This window comes from Puma concolor, chromosome C1 (genome assembly GCF_028749965.1).
Source record: "Puma concolor isolate L17-30 chromosome C1, mPumCon1.1.hap2, whole genome shotgun sequence".
In the NCBI taxonomy this organism is placed as follows: Eukaryota; Metazoa; Chordata; class Mammalia; order Carnivora; family Felidae; genus Puma; species Puma concolor.
The window spans coordinates 11170685-11189316 of NC_141674.1; the positions used below are offsets into that span (position 1 = coordinate 11170685).

Genomic DNA, 18632 nt, shown 5'->3' on the forward strand with positions numbered 1-18632 from the left:
CCCTCTCTCCGATGGGTCGCGAGCATCCTGTTCCTTGAGCCCTCGCTCCCAAACCCTGACTCACTGATCTCCGTGATTAGCAATCCTGGCTTCCCTCAAGGTTCCGTTGTCCCTCCTTTCTCAAGTACGCTCCCTCAAACCGGTTGTCTCTGACTTCCAGATCTCAGAGAGCAGCATCGCCTACGAGAAACACAAAGCAAAAGAGGCCATAGAGAAGGAAAAGAAAAAGGTGCGAGATCTGGAGAACCGAATAACCAAGCAGAAGGAGGTAAGAGTCTCGGAGAGGAGCAGACACGGAGGAGCCCAGCACGGTTGAGAGCAGGGATCTGGAGGCAGGAAGGCTGGGTTCAGATCTTACCTCTGCCACTTGCTGGCTGTGCAGCCTGAGGCAAGTTTCTTACCATCTCTGTGCCTGTGGTTCCCCACCTAGGAAATCCAGGTGATGCCAATAGACCAGCCTCATCGACTTGTGAGGCTTGATCGCTAACAAGCACACCCGCGCACAAAAAAGCACGCAGCACTCAGTGGATGTTCTGTGTGTTAGCTGCTTTTATTATTTTTTATTGGTACTATTATTATGAGTCCGCATCTAGGAAGTGGAGGGGCAGAACCAAACCCAGGACTGTCTGACTCCAGAACCCTGCATTGTCCCCTCCTCTCCCTCCTATCCTGTGCGTGGGCTCAGCTGCCTGGGGCCAAAGAGGGGATGTCAGGAGATCGGTGCCTAAATTGCCAGCCACCTCGACAGCGATGTCTCCACCGGAACTTGTCATCGTGATTATCACGACCTTCCCAGTCAAACTGCATTCACGATTATCCCTGGGAGCAGCAGACACAGTGGGAGCACAGGCTTTTGCACAGGACCCCATCTTAGGCACCTCCTAGCTGTAGGACATAATTCACTCCTCCTGGGTCCCAACAGTACAAGGGACACACACACACACACACACACACACACAGGAGTTAATATCGCAGAATTCAAGGCAAGGGATTAAACACACAACCTCACCGTAGGGGGTTAAATTTAAATGCAGGTAAATACCATTTCAAAGGATTTTGAAGACCGGATGGGACTAAAAATGCCTTTGAGTCCATTCACATCACTCTTCTGATCATTTTCTTCGAAGAAAGTTTCCCCAACATTAGCATGCATAGGATCACTTACGGTGGTTTTCAATGCCCATTCCCTGGGCCTCACCCCCGGGAAGAGAGAGATTTGCAATCACTGTCTATAGGGTGGACTCCCCAATCCCAAGGGGACTGGACGAGCCGCCCAAGTGATGTGCTGTGCTTGGAACAACACTACTCCAGAGCAGTGAGTGTCAGTAAACCACATCCGGATTAGCATCCGTCCCAGGCACTGCTTTTTTTTTTTTTTTTAAGTTTACTTGTTTATTTTGAGAGAGAGAGAGGGAGCGAGCATGAGCGGGGGAGGGGCAGAGAGAGGGAGGTGGAAGAGAGAGAATCCCAAGCAGGCTCCACACTGTGGGCACAAGGCCCAATGTGAGGCTCAGTCCCACGAAGCGAGACGTCATGACCTCAGCCAAAATCAAGCGTCGGATGCTTAACCAACTGAGCCACCCGGGTGCCCTGAGAAATTAACATTTTTCAAGTAGATTCGTCAGGACATCAAATGGATCAGGAAGGAGGTGGATGCTAAAAACAAAAAAAATGTGGATCAGTGAAATTGATGAACCGTCACAGGATTTACTGTAGCAGTTACAGTGGAAGGGAAGACGCAGGTGGCTGTACAGCTGTCTAGATGACAATGGTCCGAATCAAAACCACAATGAGATACCACCTCACACCTGTCGGAAGGGCTAACATTAACAACTCAGGCAACAACAGATGTTGGCGAGGACGCGGAGAGAGAGGATCTCTTTTGCCTTGTTGGTGGCAATGCAAGCTGGTGCGGCTACTCTGGAAAACAGCATGGAGGTTCCTCAAAAAACTAAAAATAGAACTACCCTACGACCCAGCAATGGCACTACTAGGCATTTATCCAAGGGATACAGGTGTGCTGTTTCGAAGGGACACATGCACCCCCATGTTTATAGCTATACTATCGACAATAGCCAAAGTATCGAAAGAGCCCGAATGTCCATTGACAGATGAATGGATAAAGATGTGGTATATATACACAATGGAGTATTACTCGGCAATCAAAAAGAATGAAATCTTGCCATTTGCAGCTACGTGGATGGAACTGGAGGGTATTATGCTAAGTGAAATTAGTCAGAAAAAGACAAATATCATATGGCTTCACTCACACAAGGACTTTAAGAGACAAAACAGATGAACATAAGGGAAGGGAACAAAAATAATATAAAAACAGGGAGGGGGACAGAACATAAGAGACTCTTTTTTTAAAAAAAATTTTTTTTAACGTTTATTTATTTTTGAGACAGAGAGAGACAGAGCATGAACGGGGGAGGGTCAGAGAGAGAGGGAGACACAGAATCAGAAGCAGCCTCCAGGCTCTGAGCTGTCAGCACAGAGCCTGATGCGGGGCTCGAACCCACGGACCGCGAGATCATGACCTGAGCCGAAGTCAGATGCTTAACCGACTGAGCCACCCAGGTGCCCATAAGAGACTCTTAAATATGGAGAAGAAACAGAGGCTTGCTGGAGGGGGTGTGGGAAGGGGGATGGGCTAACTGGGTAAGGGGCACTAAGGAATCTACTCCTGAAATCATTGTTGCACTATAGGCTCACTAACTTGGATATAAATTTAAAATAAAATGAAATGAAACAAAACGAAACAAAACAAAACAAAATAAAATAAAATAAATATTTCAAAGCACAGCCAAAAAAAAAAAAAAAAAAGAAAGAAAAGAAAGAAAATGGGCTGATTGTTCATGGATATTGGACCATTCTTGGTACTCGACCCTGAGAGGATCTCTCCCAAGGATCATCACATAGCGTATCCAACAACATCCTCAACAACCTTAGAACGACAGTGACATCAGAGGGTTGAGGTCTTGCGACAGCCCGCAAGTTACCCTGGTGGCATCACACCAGACACGGAGACCCCCCTCCCCAGGAACTCGCCATTTACCAGGAAAGACCAGGGAAGTACAAGGTCAAAGAACCACCCAGACACAGAGTTGTTTATTCCCGTGCTGTTACACTCATCTACACAGAAGAACAAGGGGACGATTGAGGTTCGCCGAAGCGGGCATAAGAGAAAGAGGAGGGAAGGGAGAAGAAACATCAATCCAGACCCGTGCGGACGGTGGACTTTGTTCCTGTCCTCGAGGAAGCGGCCGAGCTGCCGGCAAGGAGCAGAGATGCCGGGCACTGTCCTCTGCCCTGGGGTGGCTTCGTGGCCCATCAAAGAACGCGTTGGCTTGCTGTGGATTCGCCGGGACAGCCGGGGGGTCTTGCCGTGAGCTGTAGGTGACAGGCTGCTCTGTGGGGCATGCCTGCCAGTGTCCTCAGCGAGCACCTTCTTCGGCCAGGTCTGCACCTTGTCCGCCCTGGGATTTCTCAACGGTGACAGCGATGGTAAGGCCCCCAGACAGAATTGGCTGGAGTTCAGTGGCGACACGAAGGGACTGGAGCAACTCCCCGGCGAGGCTCCCACGAGTCACACGGTGAAAAAAGGGCTTTTCCTGTTGTTTTTAAATCCGTTTCCTTTCCCAGTGATAAAAGGAGCAACTATTTGCTCTAAAAATTTTGAAGAAAATCTAAAACTACCCATGAGTCCACTGAGCGCATTTACCATTAGTGACATTTTGATAGGATTCCTTCCAGACCTTCTACGTGCTGATCATTATTATAGACCTCGACACCCAGCAGTTCCGTTACAAAGTGACTTACCCTGTTAACACTGTGTACGCTGATCTGAATGCTTTTTTTTTTTTTTAACTTAATACATTACAAAAATGTCTCTAGGTCATGAAACATTCTTCCAATACCTGCCTTGGACGGATAACCTGGGTTTGCACTCCGTTGGATGGACCCCAGTTTATTTACCTCCCCCTCCTCCCCCACCCAGCGGTTGGGCACTGGAGCTGTTTGCGTTTTCACCGGAGGAAAAACAGCGCTTGGCTGAACATCCCTGCGCATCGGTCCTTGTGCAGGCGTGAGGCGACGTCCTTAGGACAGATTCCCGAAAATGGAATCACTGGGTCACGGCGGGTAAACGTTTTCAGCCTTTTGATGTACGTTCCCAGTGACCTTCCAAGAAGGTCATGCCAGTGCGCGCTGCCACCAACAGAGTCTGACGATGCCCGGTGCCACACCTCAAGGATGTATTTCAGGTTGGGTTAAACAACGCTCGTGAAAAGGCTGCACGCGCTTGGTGTGATTGCAACTATGCCTGTGACGTTCTGGAAAAGGCAGAAGTATGGAGACAGTGAAAGGACCAGGGGTCGGCGGAGGGGAGGGGTGAATGGGTGCAGCACAGAGGACTTTCAGGGCAGCGAAACTACCGCGTGTGATAACGTAGTGGTGGATTCGTGTCCTCATACGTTTGGTCAGACGCGCGGAGGGCACGGCAGGGAGTGAACCCTAGAGTAGACTATGGGCTTTGGGTGAGCGTGAGGTGTCAATGCCAGTTCATCAGTTAGAACAAAGGTACCAGCTGGTGCGGGGTGTGGATGATGGGGGCCTGGTGTGGATGATGGGGGCGGGGCCTCCGGCGGGGGATGAGAGCACACGTAAGAGGGCTCTGCGTTTTCCTCTTGATTTTGCTGTGAACCTAAAACTCTTTTTTTTTTTTTAAATATAATTTATCGTCAAATTGCCTAACATGCGGTGTGTACCGTGTGCTCTTGGTTTTGGGGGTAGATTCCCGTGGTTCATCGCTTACATACAACACCCAGTGCCCACCCCAGCAAGTGCCCTCTTCAATGCCCATCACCCATATTCCCCTCTTCATTTTTTTTTTTTAATTTTTAATGTTTGTTTATTTTTGAGAGAGAGGGAGACAGGGTGTGAGCGGCAGGGGCAGAGAGAGAGGGAGACACAGAATCCGAAGCAGGCTCCGGGCTCCGGGCTGTCAGCACAGAGCCCGACGCGGGGCTCGAACTCACGGACTATGAGATCATGACTTGAGCTGGTCAGACACTTAACCGACTGAGCCACCCAGGTGCCCCAGATTTTCCCCTCTTTCAAAATAAAGTCAAGTAGGAGCGCCTGGGTGGCTCAGTCAGTTGAGTGTCCAGCTCTTGATTTCAGCTCAAGTGTTGATCTCACGGTTCGTGGGTTCGAGCCCCACGTCGGGCTCTGCGCTGACAGCACGGAGCCTGCTCGGGACACTCTCTCTCTCTCTCTCTCTCTCTCTCTCTCTCTCAAAATAAGTAAATAAACTTACAAAAAATAAAGTCAAGTAAATGAACAAAGTTTGTGAAGCCCCCACCACAGGACCTGTCACAAAGCTCACATTCCACGATGTTGAGGAGGGACTCAGGGAGGAGAGTGGAATTGGACAGTCCGGGGCTGGAAGAGCGCGTTCCAGGAAGAGGAACGAGGCGATTAGAGTCCACCTTGCCGGAGCCCAGAGTGAAGAGGGGAGGGCCTCCCTCCAAAGCCAGGGAGGAAGGTGCTGGAGGCAGACCCTGTGGCAAAGGGCTGAAGGAGCTCGGCCCATTTATCCCGGAAAATAAATTTAGACAGAGACATGACATCCCTCCTCAAATATTTAAAGGGCCGCCTCGTAAAATAGAAGTAAAACTTACTCAGTGCGCTCCAGGTGGCAGAACGAAAACACCTCCTCTCTGGAAGCAAGGGGAGGGGGGCGGTAGGGTAAACGCTTATTCCTGAATTTCTGTTAATTTGCTGTTTGCCGTTTGTCCAGGAAATAGACTTGAAAGTGCAAAAAGAAGATGTTTTAAATAATAAGTTAAATGACGCGCTGGCCATGATAGAAGAGATTCAGAAAACCAAGATGGCTGAGAGCCTGAAAGCTGAGAGCCTCAGCATGAAATTAAACGAAACGTTAGCCGAACTAGAAACGGCCAGGACAAAAATGGTGAGCTGGTGCTTTCCAGGGACGGGAGACTCTTTCCCTCAGTGAAAGATCACGATACCGGGAGAATTCGTGATTTAGACCGGGGGCTCTCAGCCTGGGCACTGCTGCTGTTCCAGGTTGGATAACCCCTTCCTGTGTGCGGCTGCCCTGTTCATCACGGGCTGCTTAACATCGCCCCTGGTCTCTACCTGCTAGATGTCAGTGGCATCCTTCCCCCGGTTGTGGCAACCCAAAATGTCTTCAGACTTTGCCCAATGTCCTTTGGGGGGGGTGGGGGGCAAAATCACCCTCTATTGAGAAGCAGTGGTCTAGTCTGAAAGGTAAACAGAGGCTACGATGGCCTCTCTCCAGGCGTTGTAAGGTGTAACGCAGGGTCCTTACAGCATCTGGCTGAAGGACTGAGCAGCCCCAGAACTTAGTGATCAATGACTATTCCACAGACTTGAAGGTGACGTTTTAAAATTTTAGCTCGGCACTCAAGGCCCTCCGTCCTTGGGGCTCAACATTTCACTCATTTGTCATTCATACACGCAACCAACAGGTCTGTGGGCAAGGAGGTAATAGAGGCTTCATCGGGCAGAAGCGCCCCAAAAGTGAATTTGAGAGGGACTAGAGTAGGAGAGGCCAGCTCAGGCCGGGGCACACAGTGGCCATTACAGAGTCTAGGCTCATGAGGACCTGCGCACAGGAGCAGGCCAGAAGGAGTTCCGACAAGAGAAATGGCAGGACTCGATAACTGATTGACGGGACATGAGCACCAAGGAGAGGAGGGTGCTGATCGAGACAGCCTGGGCTGTCAGGGCACCCAGGGCAACGATGGCATATGGGTGACGTGTTGATGGGAACATGGAGGTCACGGTGGCTCTTGTGGGGCAGGGTCTCTGTTGCAGAGAAGACGAAGAATTCAGACTTAGGCGCAGGTGGGGTCTCAACGTTCGACAGTGCCCCAAACTTTTGGCGGTCCAATAGATGTGGGGGGAAAGCAAGACAGCCAAGAAACGTGTGGTCGGAGAAGCAGGAGGGGGCGAGGAATGAGGCACTGAAGACAGAGGGGCAGGGCGGCCACGGGAAGGGGTCCGATTCACCACTTGGTGATGATTGGTAGCTTTTGCTTTTAAGAACTATGAATGCCTTGGCCTTTTCTTACAACGTTGTCCATTCATTAATTCAACCAACATGTACCGAGCAGGGATGCAGGCTGTGGGTCCGCTGGTAACTAAGGCGAGTTTCTGCTCCCCCGGACCTTCCATTCTCGCGGGAATGGGAAAGAAACGAGATCGTGCAGATCACGGAAAATGAAAGAGGATGACGGACCAGAGAGCTGTCTCGGGCTTCTCCTTTAGACAGGCAGTCAGGAAGGGCCTCTCCGAGGAGGCGCCATCGGAGCTGAGACCTGACGCGCGCGAGGAGTCAGCCATGCGAGGAGCTGGGGGAGGAGGGTACCATGCAGAACGGACAGCCCAGGCAAAGGCCCCGAGGTGGGTCTGAGTCCCGTGCCTGTGGGTGCCAAGGGGGCATCTCGCTCTCGTCGTCAGTAGCGTCACGCCCGGCTCCCAGGAGCACACGGACCCCCTGTTCCCCCAGATCGTGATGGAGGAGCGGCTGCAGCACACAGTAAAGGCCCTCCGGGACGAACAGGAAGCACAGAAACACGGATTTGAAACTGAAGTCGTGGAATACAAGGAGCAAATCAGACAGCACTCCCAGACGATCGTGAGCCTGGAAGAAAGGCTGCAAACAGTGACCGCGCGGCACAGAAAGATAGAAGGAGAGATTGCAACTCTGAAGGACAACGACCCAGGTCGGTCCAAAGAAATGCCGAGCAGGCGTTAGCGTTCGGGACAGGGCCTGGTCACCCTGCGGGTCCCCATAGGCTGATGGGTAGGAGAAGGCTGCCCCTCGCTCATTTACTGTCTGCAGAGGCTCTTTGCTTCCTGTTACACCGCAAGGTTGGGGCCCTCGAGGCCCACGTCAGACAGAAGTCACGGCAATGCGAAGGGACGTCCTTTGTGCCGAGCCAGTGAGCCGGTGGGGACGCACAGGCTGCCGAGGGTATCAGAGCAGCATGACAGAGGGTGTCCTTTCCGCATGAAAACATCCCGCGCGGGGGCCTTTCAAAGGCTTCTCTCTGCCCTCAGCAATTTGCGACTTTGTCTAATGGACTTTCGTCGCCAGCCAGTGTTGGTCTCTTAAAAAATAAACCCAAAAGGGGCTGACAAAAGAACTCAGAGCTGTGGGCACTCACTCACCCCAAATGACCCAGGCAACGCAATACATTGCCAAGACGCTGAGCTCCCGGGGGGAGAGTTCTGGAACTGGAGGCCTCGGACCAGGGTTTCTCGACCCCGGCTCCAGTGACATTTGGAACTGGCTAGGCCTTTGTCGCGGGGGCTGTCCCGCGCACTGTGGGCGTTGAGCAGTGTCCCTGGCCTCCACCCCCTGCACGTCAGCAGCACCCCCACCCCAGTGGGACTACCAGAACCATCTCCGGACGTTGCCAAGTGTCCCTGGCCGGGGTGGGGGGGGCACACTCGCCCCTGATTGAGAACCACGGTCTTGGTTGTCAACCGAATTCCCGCCCTGACAGGTGACCCAGGGTGAACAGGGCACTGTGACAAGGGCATGAAGCGGGACTCAGTTTCCCAATCCAGTTCCGGGTCAGAGGGAGGACGGTTAAGCTGGGACCCCAAGAATGACTACTTCCTTGTGACCCCACGTTTAGCGCAGTCCCCGCCATAAAGCAGACATTCCATGAGCCCCTGGTGATTGAAAGTGAGGGGGCGAGCGTGTGACTGAGGGTGAGGAGTAAGTGGGAGGCGAGGACAGGACAAGACCTGTCTGGGAGGAGAGGAGGAATAGGGAGGAGGCGCGGCCCAGGGCTTCGGGCTCTGGCTGTCACCGGCTTAGCCGAGTGGGGCTAAGAATGCATGTGGGGCTTTTTAGGCAGAGAGGGCGGCGGGGTGGGGAGGGTTGCTAAGCTGGAAAAGACGCAGGTGTTCGAGGACAGCGATGACCCTCGCGTGTCCCCCTGATTCAGCCCAGGAGGAGGTGATGCAGCGAGAGCCCCCCGCGGTGCCTCCGACGGAGACCAGTGTCAAAGACGAAGTGGGTGACACCTTGATGTGAGTACCTGAGGGGTGTGTGCACACGAGGCCGGAGACCCCTGCTTCTGGCCATGTCCTCAGAGCCTGAGAAGAGGTGCAGAGTCCGGGGCCGTCCTGCTGTTACCTGAATTTCTCAGTTCCTTTCGCAAGTCAGGATGGTGGCATGGAAAAAGATCTGGGTGGATCTATGCCCGGATCCCGAAATACAACCCCTTCCAGTTGTGGGGCCCTGGGCCCCCAGTCACGTCACCTTACTGTACCTTAGCTTCCTCGTCTGTGAAAGAAGGAGACACTTGTCATATCTCAGCCTCAGCCCAAACCCACAGGGGATGCTCTGTTCTCTCGCCATGGGTGTGTTTGCATCACGTTCAGTTTTTGTTCTGAGGGTTTTTAAAGAACGCGCTTATCCCTTCTGCTGGGACTGGTGTCCCGTGGACGCCACTGATGGAGGGTCACTTTGCGTTTCTACTTGGCCCCGTCCGGGTCCAGGCCCTGGGGGTGCCACCGAGCCTGGGGTGAGCTGACGTGGCCCGTTTCTCGTGAATTTCAGAGGGGATCTACTGGCCGCTCAGAAGGAAATCCTGTCTCAGCAGGAGGTCATCATGAGGTTGCGGAAAAACCTCACGGAAGCCCACAACCGAATGTCAGACTTGAGAGGTTTGTATGATGGCCTGTGTCTCTTGACTTCCTGACCCGCTTCGAGAAAGAACAGGCTTAAGAGCTGGAAAGGTTGGGGGCGCCTGGGGGGCTCAGTCGGTTGAGCATCCAGCTCCTGATATCAGCTCAGGTCATGATCTCACGGTTCATGAGTTCGGGCCCCGGGTCGGGCTCTGTGCTGACAGCTCGGAGCCTGGGGCCCGCTTCGGATTCTGTGTCTCCCTCTCTCTCTGCCCCTCCCACGCTCGCTCGCTCTCTCCCTCTCTCTTTCTCTCTCTCTCAAAAAAATAAAATAAACGTTTAAACCGCATTTTTAAATCCCAGTGACCTGCTTTCCTGGGCGGTCACAGCGTTTGTACCTCAGTCAGCAAGACACGTGCCTTATCAGGGGCCACTTGCCTTATCTTCTCCGCCTTGAGATGCAGCTTCTTTGGGGGAGGGGAAAATCTCCTTTTACCTAAGAGGATTTGTCTCTGGAGGCAAAGGCTGGGAGGGAGGGAGTCGTGCGTGGGCCCGCACAAACCCTAGCCCTCCCCAGCTCTGGGACCTAGAGCGGGGTAATCTCTCCACACCTCCCCTGCCTCTGATGCAAAATCACCTACATCACACCTGCTTCCTGGAGTTGGCCCCCCCCTTACACTGGGGAGGGACAAAAGAGCACGAGCAAGTCTGGCTGAACATTCCGACTTTGCTCTTCTCGCCCCACCCCCACCCCCGTTCTTTTATTTCGGCCTCCTCCTTCCCAGCCCCAGCCTCCGCGAGGCCGAAAGGCACAGGCAGGCTGTCAGGAGATAAAACCAGGTTTAGGAAAGTGGACAGAGGGCGAGGAACACTCCTCTTGTCCCCACCTCAAACCCCGTGCACCCCAAAACCTTCAGTGGCATTTGCTCCCCGCGGCTGTAACGGTTAATGCTCCCAAGGCGTTTACGGCCGACTTTTTCAAAGCGTGATTTTCGTTCATGCTGAGGTCTGAGAACGTGTAGGAGAGAGGCCGCCGAGTCCAGCTCTAGAATCGGGAGACATTGGACCCGGTTCTGGGTCTGCTATTTGCTAGTCCCATGAGTTGTTTAGGCAAGTCACTTTACCTCTCTGAGCCTCAGTTTGTGCATCTGTGAAGCGGGGGTGTTCCTGGTAACTAACCTGTCGGGTTACCATGAAAATCTGAGGCCATGCGAGTGTCTCAGTTTGGATTTTCCCAGAAGCCGACCCTGAGGCCAGAATGCCAGAATTCCAGAATTCCGAGGCAGGTGGTGTATTTGAGAGGCGATCCCAGGGGGAGGCAGTGGTGGAGGTGCCAGAGAAGCGGGACAGGGACGGGAATAACAGCTGTGCTGTCAGTCAAGGGCAGAGAGGGCAGCTGGGGTTGAGCCCTGCAGGGGAAGGACGCCAGGAGCAGGGTACAAATCAGCCGCCGGGCTGCCCGCCTGAGGGGGAGGAAGCCAGTCTCACCTGCCTCGGCTGGAGGCTGAGAGCAGACTCCCGAGTCCTTAGCACGAACGCCCTTAGGCAAACAGGTGCAGAGGCAGGCAGCTGGAGGTCGGCCAGGGAGCTCAAAATGCCAGAAGCACAGAGGCGGGGCCCTGACAGCTTCTGGAACCTGGGGCTGTACTTTGCTGTAGTTTGCTAAGGTGCAAGCAGACCCTGGCCATTCCTAACGCCCCCGCCCACCACAGACACACACACACACACACACACACACACACACACACACACACACACATCTGGGAGAATTCCTGGAGGGTAGGCCTGCCTCCTGGTTCTTGTAGGCCTGGAAGAGCTGCTGTGGCCCTGGCGGAGACCTGAGGCAGGAGACCCCCCTCCCCAGCTTTCCTGTTTCTCCCAGGGGAGCTTAATGAAAAGCAGAAGATGGAACTGGAGCGGAACGTGGCCCTGGTCCAGCAACAAAGCAATGAACTAAAAGCGCTCAAGGAAAAGATGGCGCAGCTGACTGGCCTGGTGGAAAAGAAGGACAGGGAGCTGGAGGTCCTCAAGGAGGCACTCAGGTGTGTGGGAAGGTCCTCATGGGGTGGGGAGCCCAGACACACCCAAGTGCCCAGGGAGCCTCTCACAGAGAGGGTACACAGTAAATCCTGGAGAGATGGATGGATGGATGGATGGATGGATGGATGGATGGATGAGTGGATGGGTAGTTGGTTGGGTGGGTGGATGGATGGATGGATGGATGGGTGGATGGGTAGGTGGATGGGTGGGTGGGTGGATGGATGAAGGATTGGATGGATGGATGGATGGATGAGTGGATGGGTAGTTGGGTGGGTGGGTGGATGGATGGATGGATGGATGGGTAGTTGGGTGGGTGGGTGGATGGATGGGTGACATGTATTTCATGCTTCGCAGCCTTATCATATAAAGGAAGGTTTTGCTTAGTTCTATGCTCATCAAACATCCCTGCCCCATATTCCAGTGATAGGTCTCTGCTTAAATGCCACTTCCTCCAGGAAGCCCTCTGTCACTCACCCCCACCAAACATAGCCAAGGGCTCCTCCTCTCCCTGGGGTCCCTCATCCCCTGAACTCCATCCAGCCTAGCACTTCTCACATAGCTATGCTACTATTGCCTGTTTAATTGTCCGCCTTCCCCACAAGGTCCCTGATACAGATCTTGCCTGCTGTTGACTCCCCAGCATTCGCACAGTGCCCAGCACATAGGGAACTTAATGAATATCAATTGAACAAATGTATAAACTGGGGTACCAGAGGTTAGCTTAAAATAAATGTGAAATTTCATTGTCGTCCCATGGGTTAGTCCATGTGAGTTGGCATTTTCATCCATAAAAATACATGTGCATTTGCATTTTCATCCGTAATGTATCCTTATTTTGACCTGAGAGTAATGTTTTCTCCAAGAAAGGTTGAGTAAAATCCACATCTCGTGAAAAACCCTGTAGCTCTATATGCCTCATGGCTCATAGCCAAGGCAGGTTCACCCAGTGGCTGAAAGAACAGGTTCCGGACCCAGGCTGCCCGGCTTCAAAGCCAGCCTCCTTCACTTACAAGTTTCACGATCGTCGGCAAATTGCTGTGTGTCTGTTTCCTTGTCTGTAAAATGGGACAAGGAGAGTCTCCGGCTCGTGGGACTCTACGTGAAACAGAAGGGTTAACACATAAAAGTGTTAGAAACGGCAGACAGGGAGTACATGTCCCCAGTGAATGCCACAGCAGGTGTCCCACAGACCTAGTATGGGAAACAAGGGTGGACAGGTGCCTACTGTCCTGACCACGACTTTTGAAGTCCCCTGAAACTAAATTCTCTAGAAACCTGCTGGCAGGAGACTTGAAGGCCTAGGGGTTTCGGTTACCTGTAAACACAGAGTTCCTTTTCCCGTTCTGCCAGTGGCTACAAAGGTCACTTGTGGCTTCTGGAACCTCATGCTGCCAGCCATCCTGCTGTCCAGTGACTCATCTTCTCTGCCCTAGGGCCTCTCAAGAGAAACACCGAGTCCAGCTGCACAAGGAAAAGGAACAGAAGCCCAAGAACATGACCCAGATGTGTGACATCTCAGTGCAGATGGAACCCGTCCACACTGACATTTTCTCGAGCAGTCAGGAGGTGAGTGCCGTCCGGTCGCGGGCGGCCAGCGGGACGTGCTACACGGGAGCCCAGTGGTGGCTGTCTTCGCTTCTGATAGTATTTTCATTCCGAGTTCCAAATGTAGGCACTTGCTTCTGTGAAACGTTCAAAGTGCAAAGCGGCCGTCCGGCCCTCCAACCCCCCCCCCAACCCCCCAGTCACTGGAGGTCACCGCTGCCAGTCGCATGCTATTTGTCACGTTGTGTCCTCAGCCCTTTGCCTCACAGAGACTGCCCTACCCTCCAGACAGGCGTGGTCGTGCGGTGCTCGAAGGCCAGGCTCACATCCAGGCTGCCCGGGTTTCATCCCTGAGTGGGACTCCTTCACTCGCAAATGCTGACCCCAGGGAGGTTACATGTGCCGTCCCCCTTGTCTGGGAAGCAGGAGTTAGGACAGCCACCACCCCACGGGGTCATAAAGAAACAAATTTGATTTATGCACATAAGTACACACAACCTATACATACATGTCTATATAATCTGCTTGCAGAATGATGGTATTAAGCCATACGTATATATTCATTCTGCAACTTGTTTTTTTCCCCACCTGACACAATATAAAGGCCACCTTCTCTAGTAAGTATTTAAAAACCTGCTTCGTTCTTTTAAACGAGGGCATAGAATTCCACGGTGTCCCTTTTATCCAGCCCTGTCCCCTGTTGGTAGACATTTGTACGTTATTTCTACTTCCACACGTTCCTGTAGTTGATGTCCTTGTGGGTATGTATGCAGAACAGATTCCCGGATGTGAAAGTGCTGGGTCCGGAGGGCGTCCTGAACCATGCTGGGTAGGGGCCAAACTGCCCTCCCAGAGAGCCACACCACTGACGCTCCAGGCCTGTCTCTCGGTGACATCTCTGGGGGTGCCTGCCTGGGAGCCCCGGCTGCACAGCCCCCCGCCGGCCCGGGAGGGCGTGTGTCTTTGAGTGAGAGCAGCCCATGCCACGCGGCCCCCGCAGGTGGCACTCACATTCTGCCTCCGTGGCGGGGGCCGTGGTGCCTCCCACAGTCCGTGGAAGCCTGACCACGGGCTGCAGTGGTTCCTCGAGGCCTCGGGTTTCCTGGAGTCCGGGGGGACCTCCTTTTCCCCTTTGCTTTAGGAAACCAGAGAACAGGGCGCTCCGGCAATGGGCTTTGGATTTTCACTCGGAAACGGGGCCAAATGTGTCAGCTTGCCTCCCTGCTTCCTCAAAGATGCCATCCCCCTGCCAAACAGCAGTGAGCCAGGACCGCACGCAGCTCGAACGAAAGGGCTCGGCGGCCCAGCCAGCTGTCCTTGTCACCGTCGCTGTCCAGCGCACTTTAACAGAAGTTAAAAGCCCTCGGGGCAGCCTCAGTGGGGCGGGGAGCGGGTCTCACTCCCGTCTCCGACCCGTTGGAATCCCAGGCTCTTAGTGCAGGACGCAGCCCATATTCGTTCGCTTTTCCGGCACCTACTGAACGTCTGCTGTATGCCAGGCCCAGCGCTGGGCACAGAGGAAGGCACACAGGGTTCCTGTTCGCACCAGACCCCCTCAGGCTCTGTACGAGTTTGCCAGAATGGGTTGCTGACCTGATGCCGAAATTAGTAATTTCTCTTATGTGGGGGGATTCACGGAAGAGGATGGGCGGGGCGGGGGCGGGGAGGCTGCAAGATAAAAGGGAAAAAGTATTTGTTCCTCCTCAGAATGGCTTTCCAAACTCGGGCTTCTTCCTGCTTTCTAAGCCAGAGTGGGTCAGAGGGCGTAAGAGTTGTATGAGAAAGAATCTTCATCTTCTCTAAATAAACAAATTCCCAGAAGAGCCATGAGTAAGGGTCACATCGGGCTCAGACATACTCTTCAGACAGAATAAAGGCTGTCACCCAGCCTCGCTGCTGTGGCTGCCCCAACCCCCAGGTCAGTAGCCTCTGCTCTCCTCTCTGCACCCCTGCACGTGTGCACACACATATCACACACACACACACACACACACACACACGACATTTCAGGTGTTTACTCCTGGGCTGACCTACACTCTCAAATACAGCAAGGCTAGTATAGAACCAACCTAGGAAGAGTGAACCAGCCGTGCAGTCTATAAGGAGGCTGAAGACAGTATCCAGGTCAAATGAGGTCCTACTAAGTGCAGACGGGTGGAGCACCCCCTTCTTTTTTGCTGGTGAGCCTGGTCCCGGCCAGAAAGCCAGGACAGGCTCCTTCCTACTCCTGTTTCTGACCTTGGTTCCTTCAGTCTCCGTAACTATTGCGCGTCTACTAAGCTGGGGCACGGGGCTGGACTCTGGGAACACCACTGGAGACGGGACTTTGTTCGCACGGAGCCCGTGTGACACACGGGGGCTTCAGGGGGGTCCCGGAACCTCCAGAAACTGTATGCAAATGTTGTGTATATGTGACTTCCTCTGAAGGATGGAACCTCGGATTCTTCCAAATCTGAAAGGTAGATATGACCCTTAAAAGATAGAGAAGACCAAGGGGCGCCTGGGTGGCTCAGTCGCTTGAGTGTCTGACTTCAGCTCAGGTCATGATCTCAACAGTTTGTGAGTTCGAGCCCCGTGTCGGGCTCTGTGCTGACAGCTCGGAGCCCGGAGCCTGATTTGGACTCTGTGTCTCCCTCTCTCTCTTCCCCTCCCCTGCTTATGCTTTCTGTCTTTCTCTTGCTCTCTCTCTCAAAAATGAATAAACGTTTTAAAAAAATTTTTTAAAGATAGAGAAGACCTCTCCTTGTCTATGCCCTTCATCAGCCCTACTCTAGCTCTGTGCCTGGTGGCTACCATATTGGGTGGTGCGAATATGGAACATTCCCCTCGTCGCAAGAGACCTCTGTTGGACAGTAGAGGCTCCGGAAGTCTCAGGGAAAGGTTTTCCTCTCTCCAGACCAACCATGAGCCTGTCAAACTCCCCCCCGATCCTTGTTACCAGTCAAGAAGAAAATATCATGTGTTCTCATCCCAAAAATGCCCCTCCTGCAGCAGAATTTGATGGGATTATTCTGAAACAAGATCCGAAATGACAACAAATAGAAACCCAGGCTGAGCAGAATATTAGAATAAAATATAAAATGTGGGGAGGGAACATAGAGGGGGGTTTTATTTATAGATATGCTAAGTAGGTAAGACAGTTGAAAATCTTCCTAGATGTGACTTTATATTTGAAATGAAAATTTTAAATCCCTTCTGTGCCAAAGCCCCTTATAGTAGCTTCCAAGGTACTAAGTGACAGGGTCCCTACTAGCCATGAATTGTACGTGTTTCTTGGAATATAAGGGAGAAATTCTGACCCCTAATAACGCTGCTATCTGAACCATTCTGGCCGCAGGAATCCTTCAGTGATCTAGGGGCCAAGTGCAAAGGGTCCCGACATGAGGAAGTCATTCAGCGTCAGAAAAAAGCCTTGTCTGAACTGCGTGCACGAATTAAGGAGCTGGAGAAGGCGTCCTCAGCAAGTAAGTTCCCTCCCTGCTGGTCTCCCTCTCCCAGCTCACAGTCCTGAGCCCCAGACTCTAGGGATCACTCTGGGCGCCGACAATCAGCCAGGACCACTGTCTCCTATCCCCATCACTTCATAACCGAAAGGACGTAGTGATACAAGGAAAGATGGCAGGCATGGTCTCAGAGTCAAGGGCAAGGCTTGGTATTTAAATAAGTAGGATTTCGTGGAAAAGTCACTACGTTGTCCTCCTTTTTCTCATTTCGCTGTGGCCCGGCGGGAACTTGGTCATAGACTAACACTGCAAGGATCGGCCTTGGGGAACCTCCTAGAACACCCTGTTTAGAGGGGATAGCATTCTCAAGACACTGCTGGGGGAAGCGCTGAGCTAGGACCCAGAGGCCAGGGTTCAAGTTCCGTCCTTGCTCCTATAGCTGAAAGTTCACCCTCTGTGCCTTGGCACTGACACCTGCGAGGCCGCAGCCTCCTCCTAGCTGTGTGACCTTGGACAAGCCACCTACCTGTCTAGGCCTATTTCTCACCTGCCAAGGGAGGGGGCTGGAGATCAGCACCGGCCTACGATAAGGGTCCCGTAAAGAGCAGCTGTGATCATTACGAGCAATAACTTCTTCCCGACCCTTTCTTTTGACTCTCACTTACTTGTTTTATAGATCCTAAGGATCACCCGAATGAATCATTTCTAGACTCAAAGGCTGTCAGAATGGAAACAAATGTCCAGAAGACATCGGACGCAAAACGTGACGTGCCAGCTTTCTCAAGAATAGAGATCAGAGCGGTAACCAAAGAAAGTTTGTCCCCGCGGTGACTGAGACGTGGAGAGTGCGTGGGCCTGAGGGCAGACACCAGCCGTGCGCTCTGGCACAGCCGTGAGCATCAGAGGTTCAGGGCCGGCCCTCCGTGGCGGGCCAACATCTGTGCCGACCCCTCGGTGGCTTTGCCATAGCGGTGACCCCGTGTCTGGACAGAGAGGTTGCTTTCCGTTTGTGGCCAGCGTGGTAAACCCTTGCACTGACACTGAGCCAGGGTAATTGCTGGCGGGCCCTCCTTTTCATGTTATGTGTTCTGTTCCGCAGAAAATAGCTCAACAGGCTACTTCTTAACATTACGCCGTGAGTTTGCCTCAAGTGTGCTTTTCGTGGCGAACTGAAGAACACGAACATGTAAAGGGTAGCAGGAGGGCTGATTAAGAGGCACAGGTTCTAGAATCAGAGGGGCCCGTGTCAGAATCCCAGCCCTGCAAGCCGTGTGGCCTTGGGCGGGCTCAGCCTTTCTGGGACTCCCTTCCCCAGCTGGGAAATGACAAAGACTTAGAGGTGGCGGTGGTAAGTGCTTGGCCCCGCCACCTAGCTCAGAGCGAACACTTAATGAATTGTAGCTGTGAATGACGGTTCGAGGTATTTAAATAGCATCACTCAAGAAAACCTCCCTTTCTTAAGGGAAATGGTTTTATTTGCTAGGATTTTCAGAAGTGATTCGATTGTTATGGTGAAGGTGCCCCGTACCCTAAATGGATGTCTGGTGGGTGTCTGGCACGTGATGGTGGACAGCTCAGCTCGGTGTCACTCACGGGATCCCCTGGGCTCAGCTTGCTGCCACAGCAGCAAGGATCTAAATTTTTTTGTTTTTAACGTTTATCATTTTTGAGAGAGAGACAGAGACAGGGACAGGGACAGAGAGCAAGCAGGGGAGGGGCAGAGAGAGAGAGACACACACACACAGAATCGGAAGCAGGCTCCAGGTCCTGAGCTGCCAGCACAGAGCCCGACGCGGGGCTCGAACTCACAGACGGCAAGATCATGACCTGAGCCGAAGTCGGCCGCTCAACCAGCTGAGCCACCCGGGCGCCCCGCCACAGCTGGATCTAAACCACGCACAGGCT

At 53.0% G+C, this 18632-nt stretch overlaps 1 protein-coding gene across 4 annotated transcripts in view; it reads left to right on the forward strand.

Moving 5' to 3' along the window:
- FHAD1 (forkhead associated phosphopeptide binding domain 1) overlaps positions 1–18632 on the forward strand; it is a 119232-nt gene that overhangs the window by 84968 nt on the left and 15632 nt on the right. For all 4 annotated transcript variants that reach the window (XM_086715749.1, XM_086715750.1, XM_086715751.1 and 1 more), the window contains 9 exons: positions 161–268; positions 5804–5977; positions 7562–7778; positions 9015–9099; positions 9632–9738; positions 11582–11741; positions 13173–13305; positions 16622–16748; positions 17404–17528. In XM_086715749.1, the coding sequence (XP_086571875.1) occupies positions 161–268; positions 5804–5977; positions 7562–7778; positions 9015–9099; positions 9632–9738; positions 11582–11741; positions 13173–13305; positions 16622–16748; positions 17404–17528 (1236 nt within the window). The remainder of the gene's footprint in view (positions 1–160; positions 269–5803; positions 5978–7561; positions 7779–9014; positions 9100–9631; positions 9739–11581; positions 11742–13172; positions 13306–16621; positions 16749–17403; positions 17529–18632) is intronic.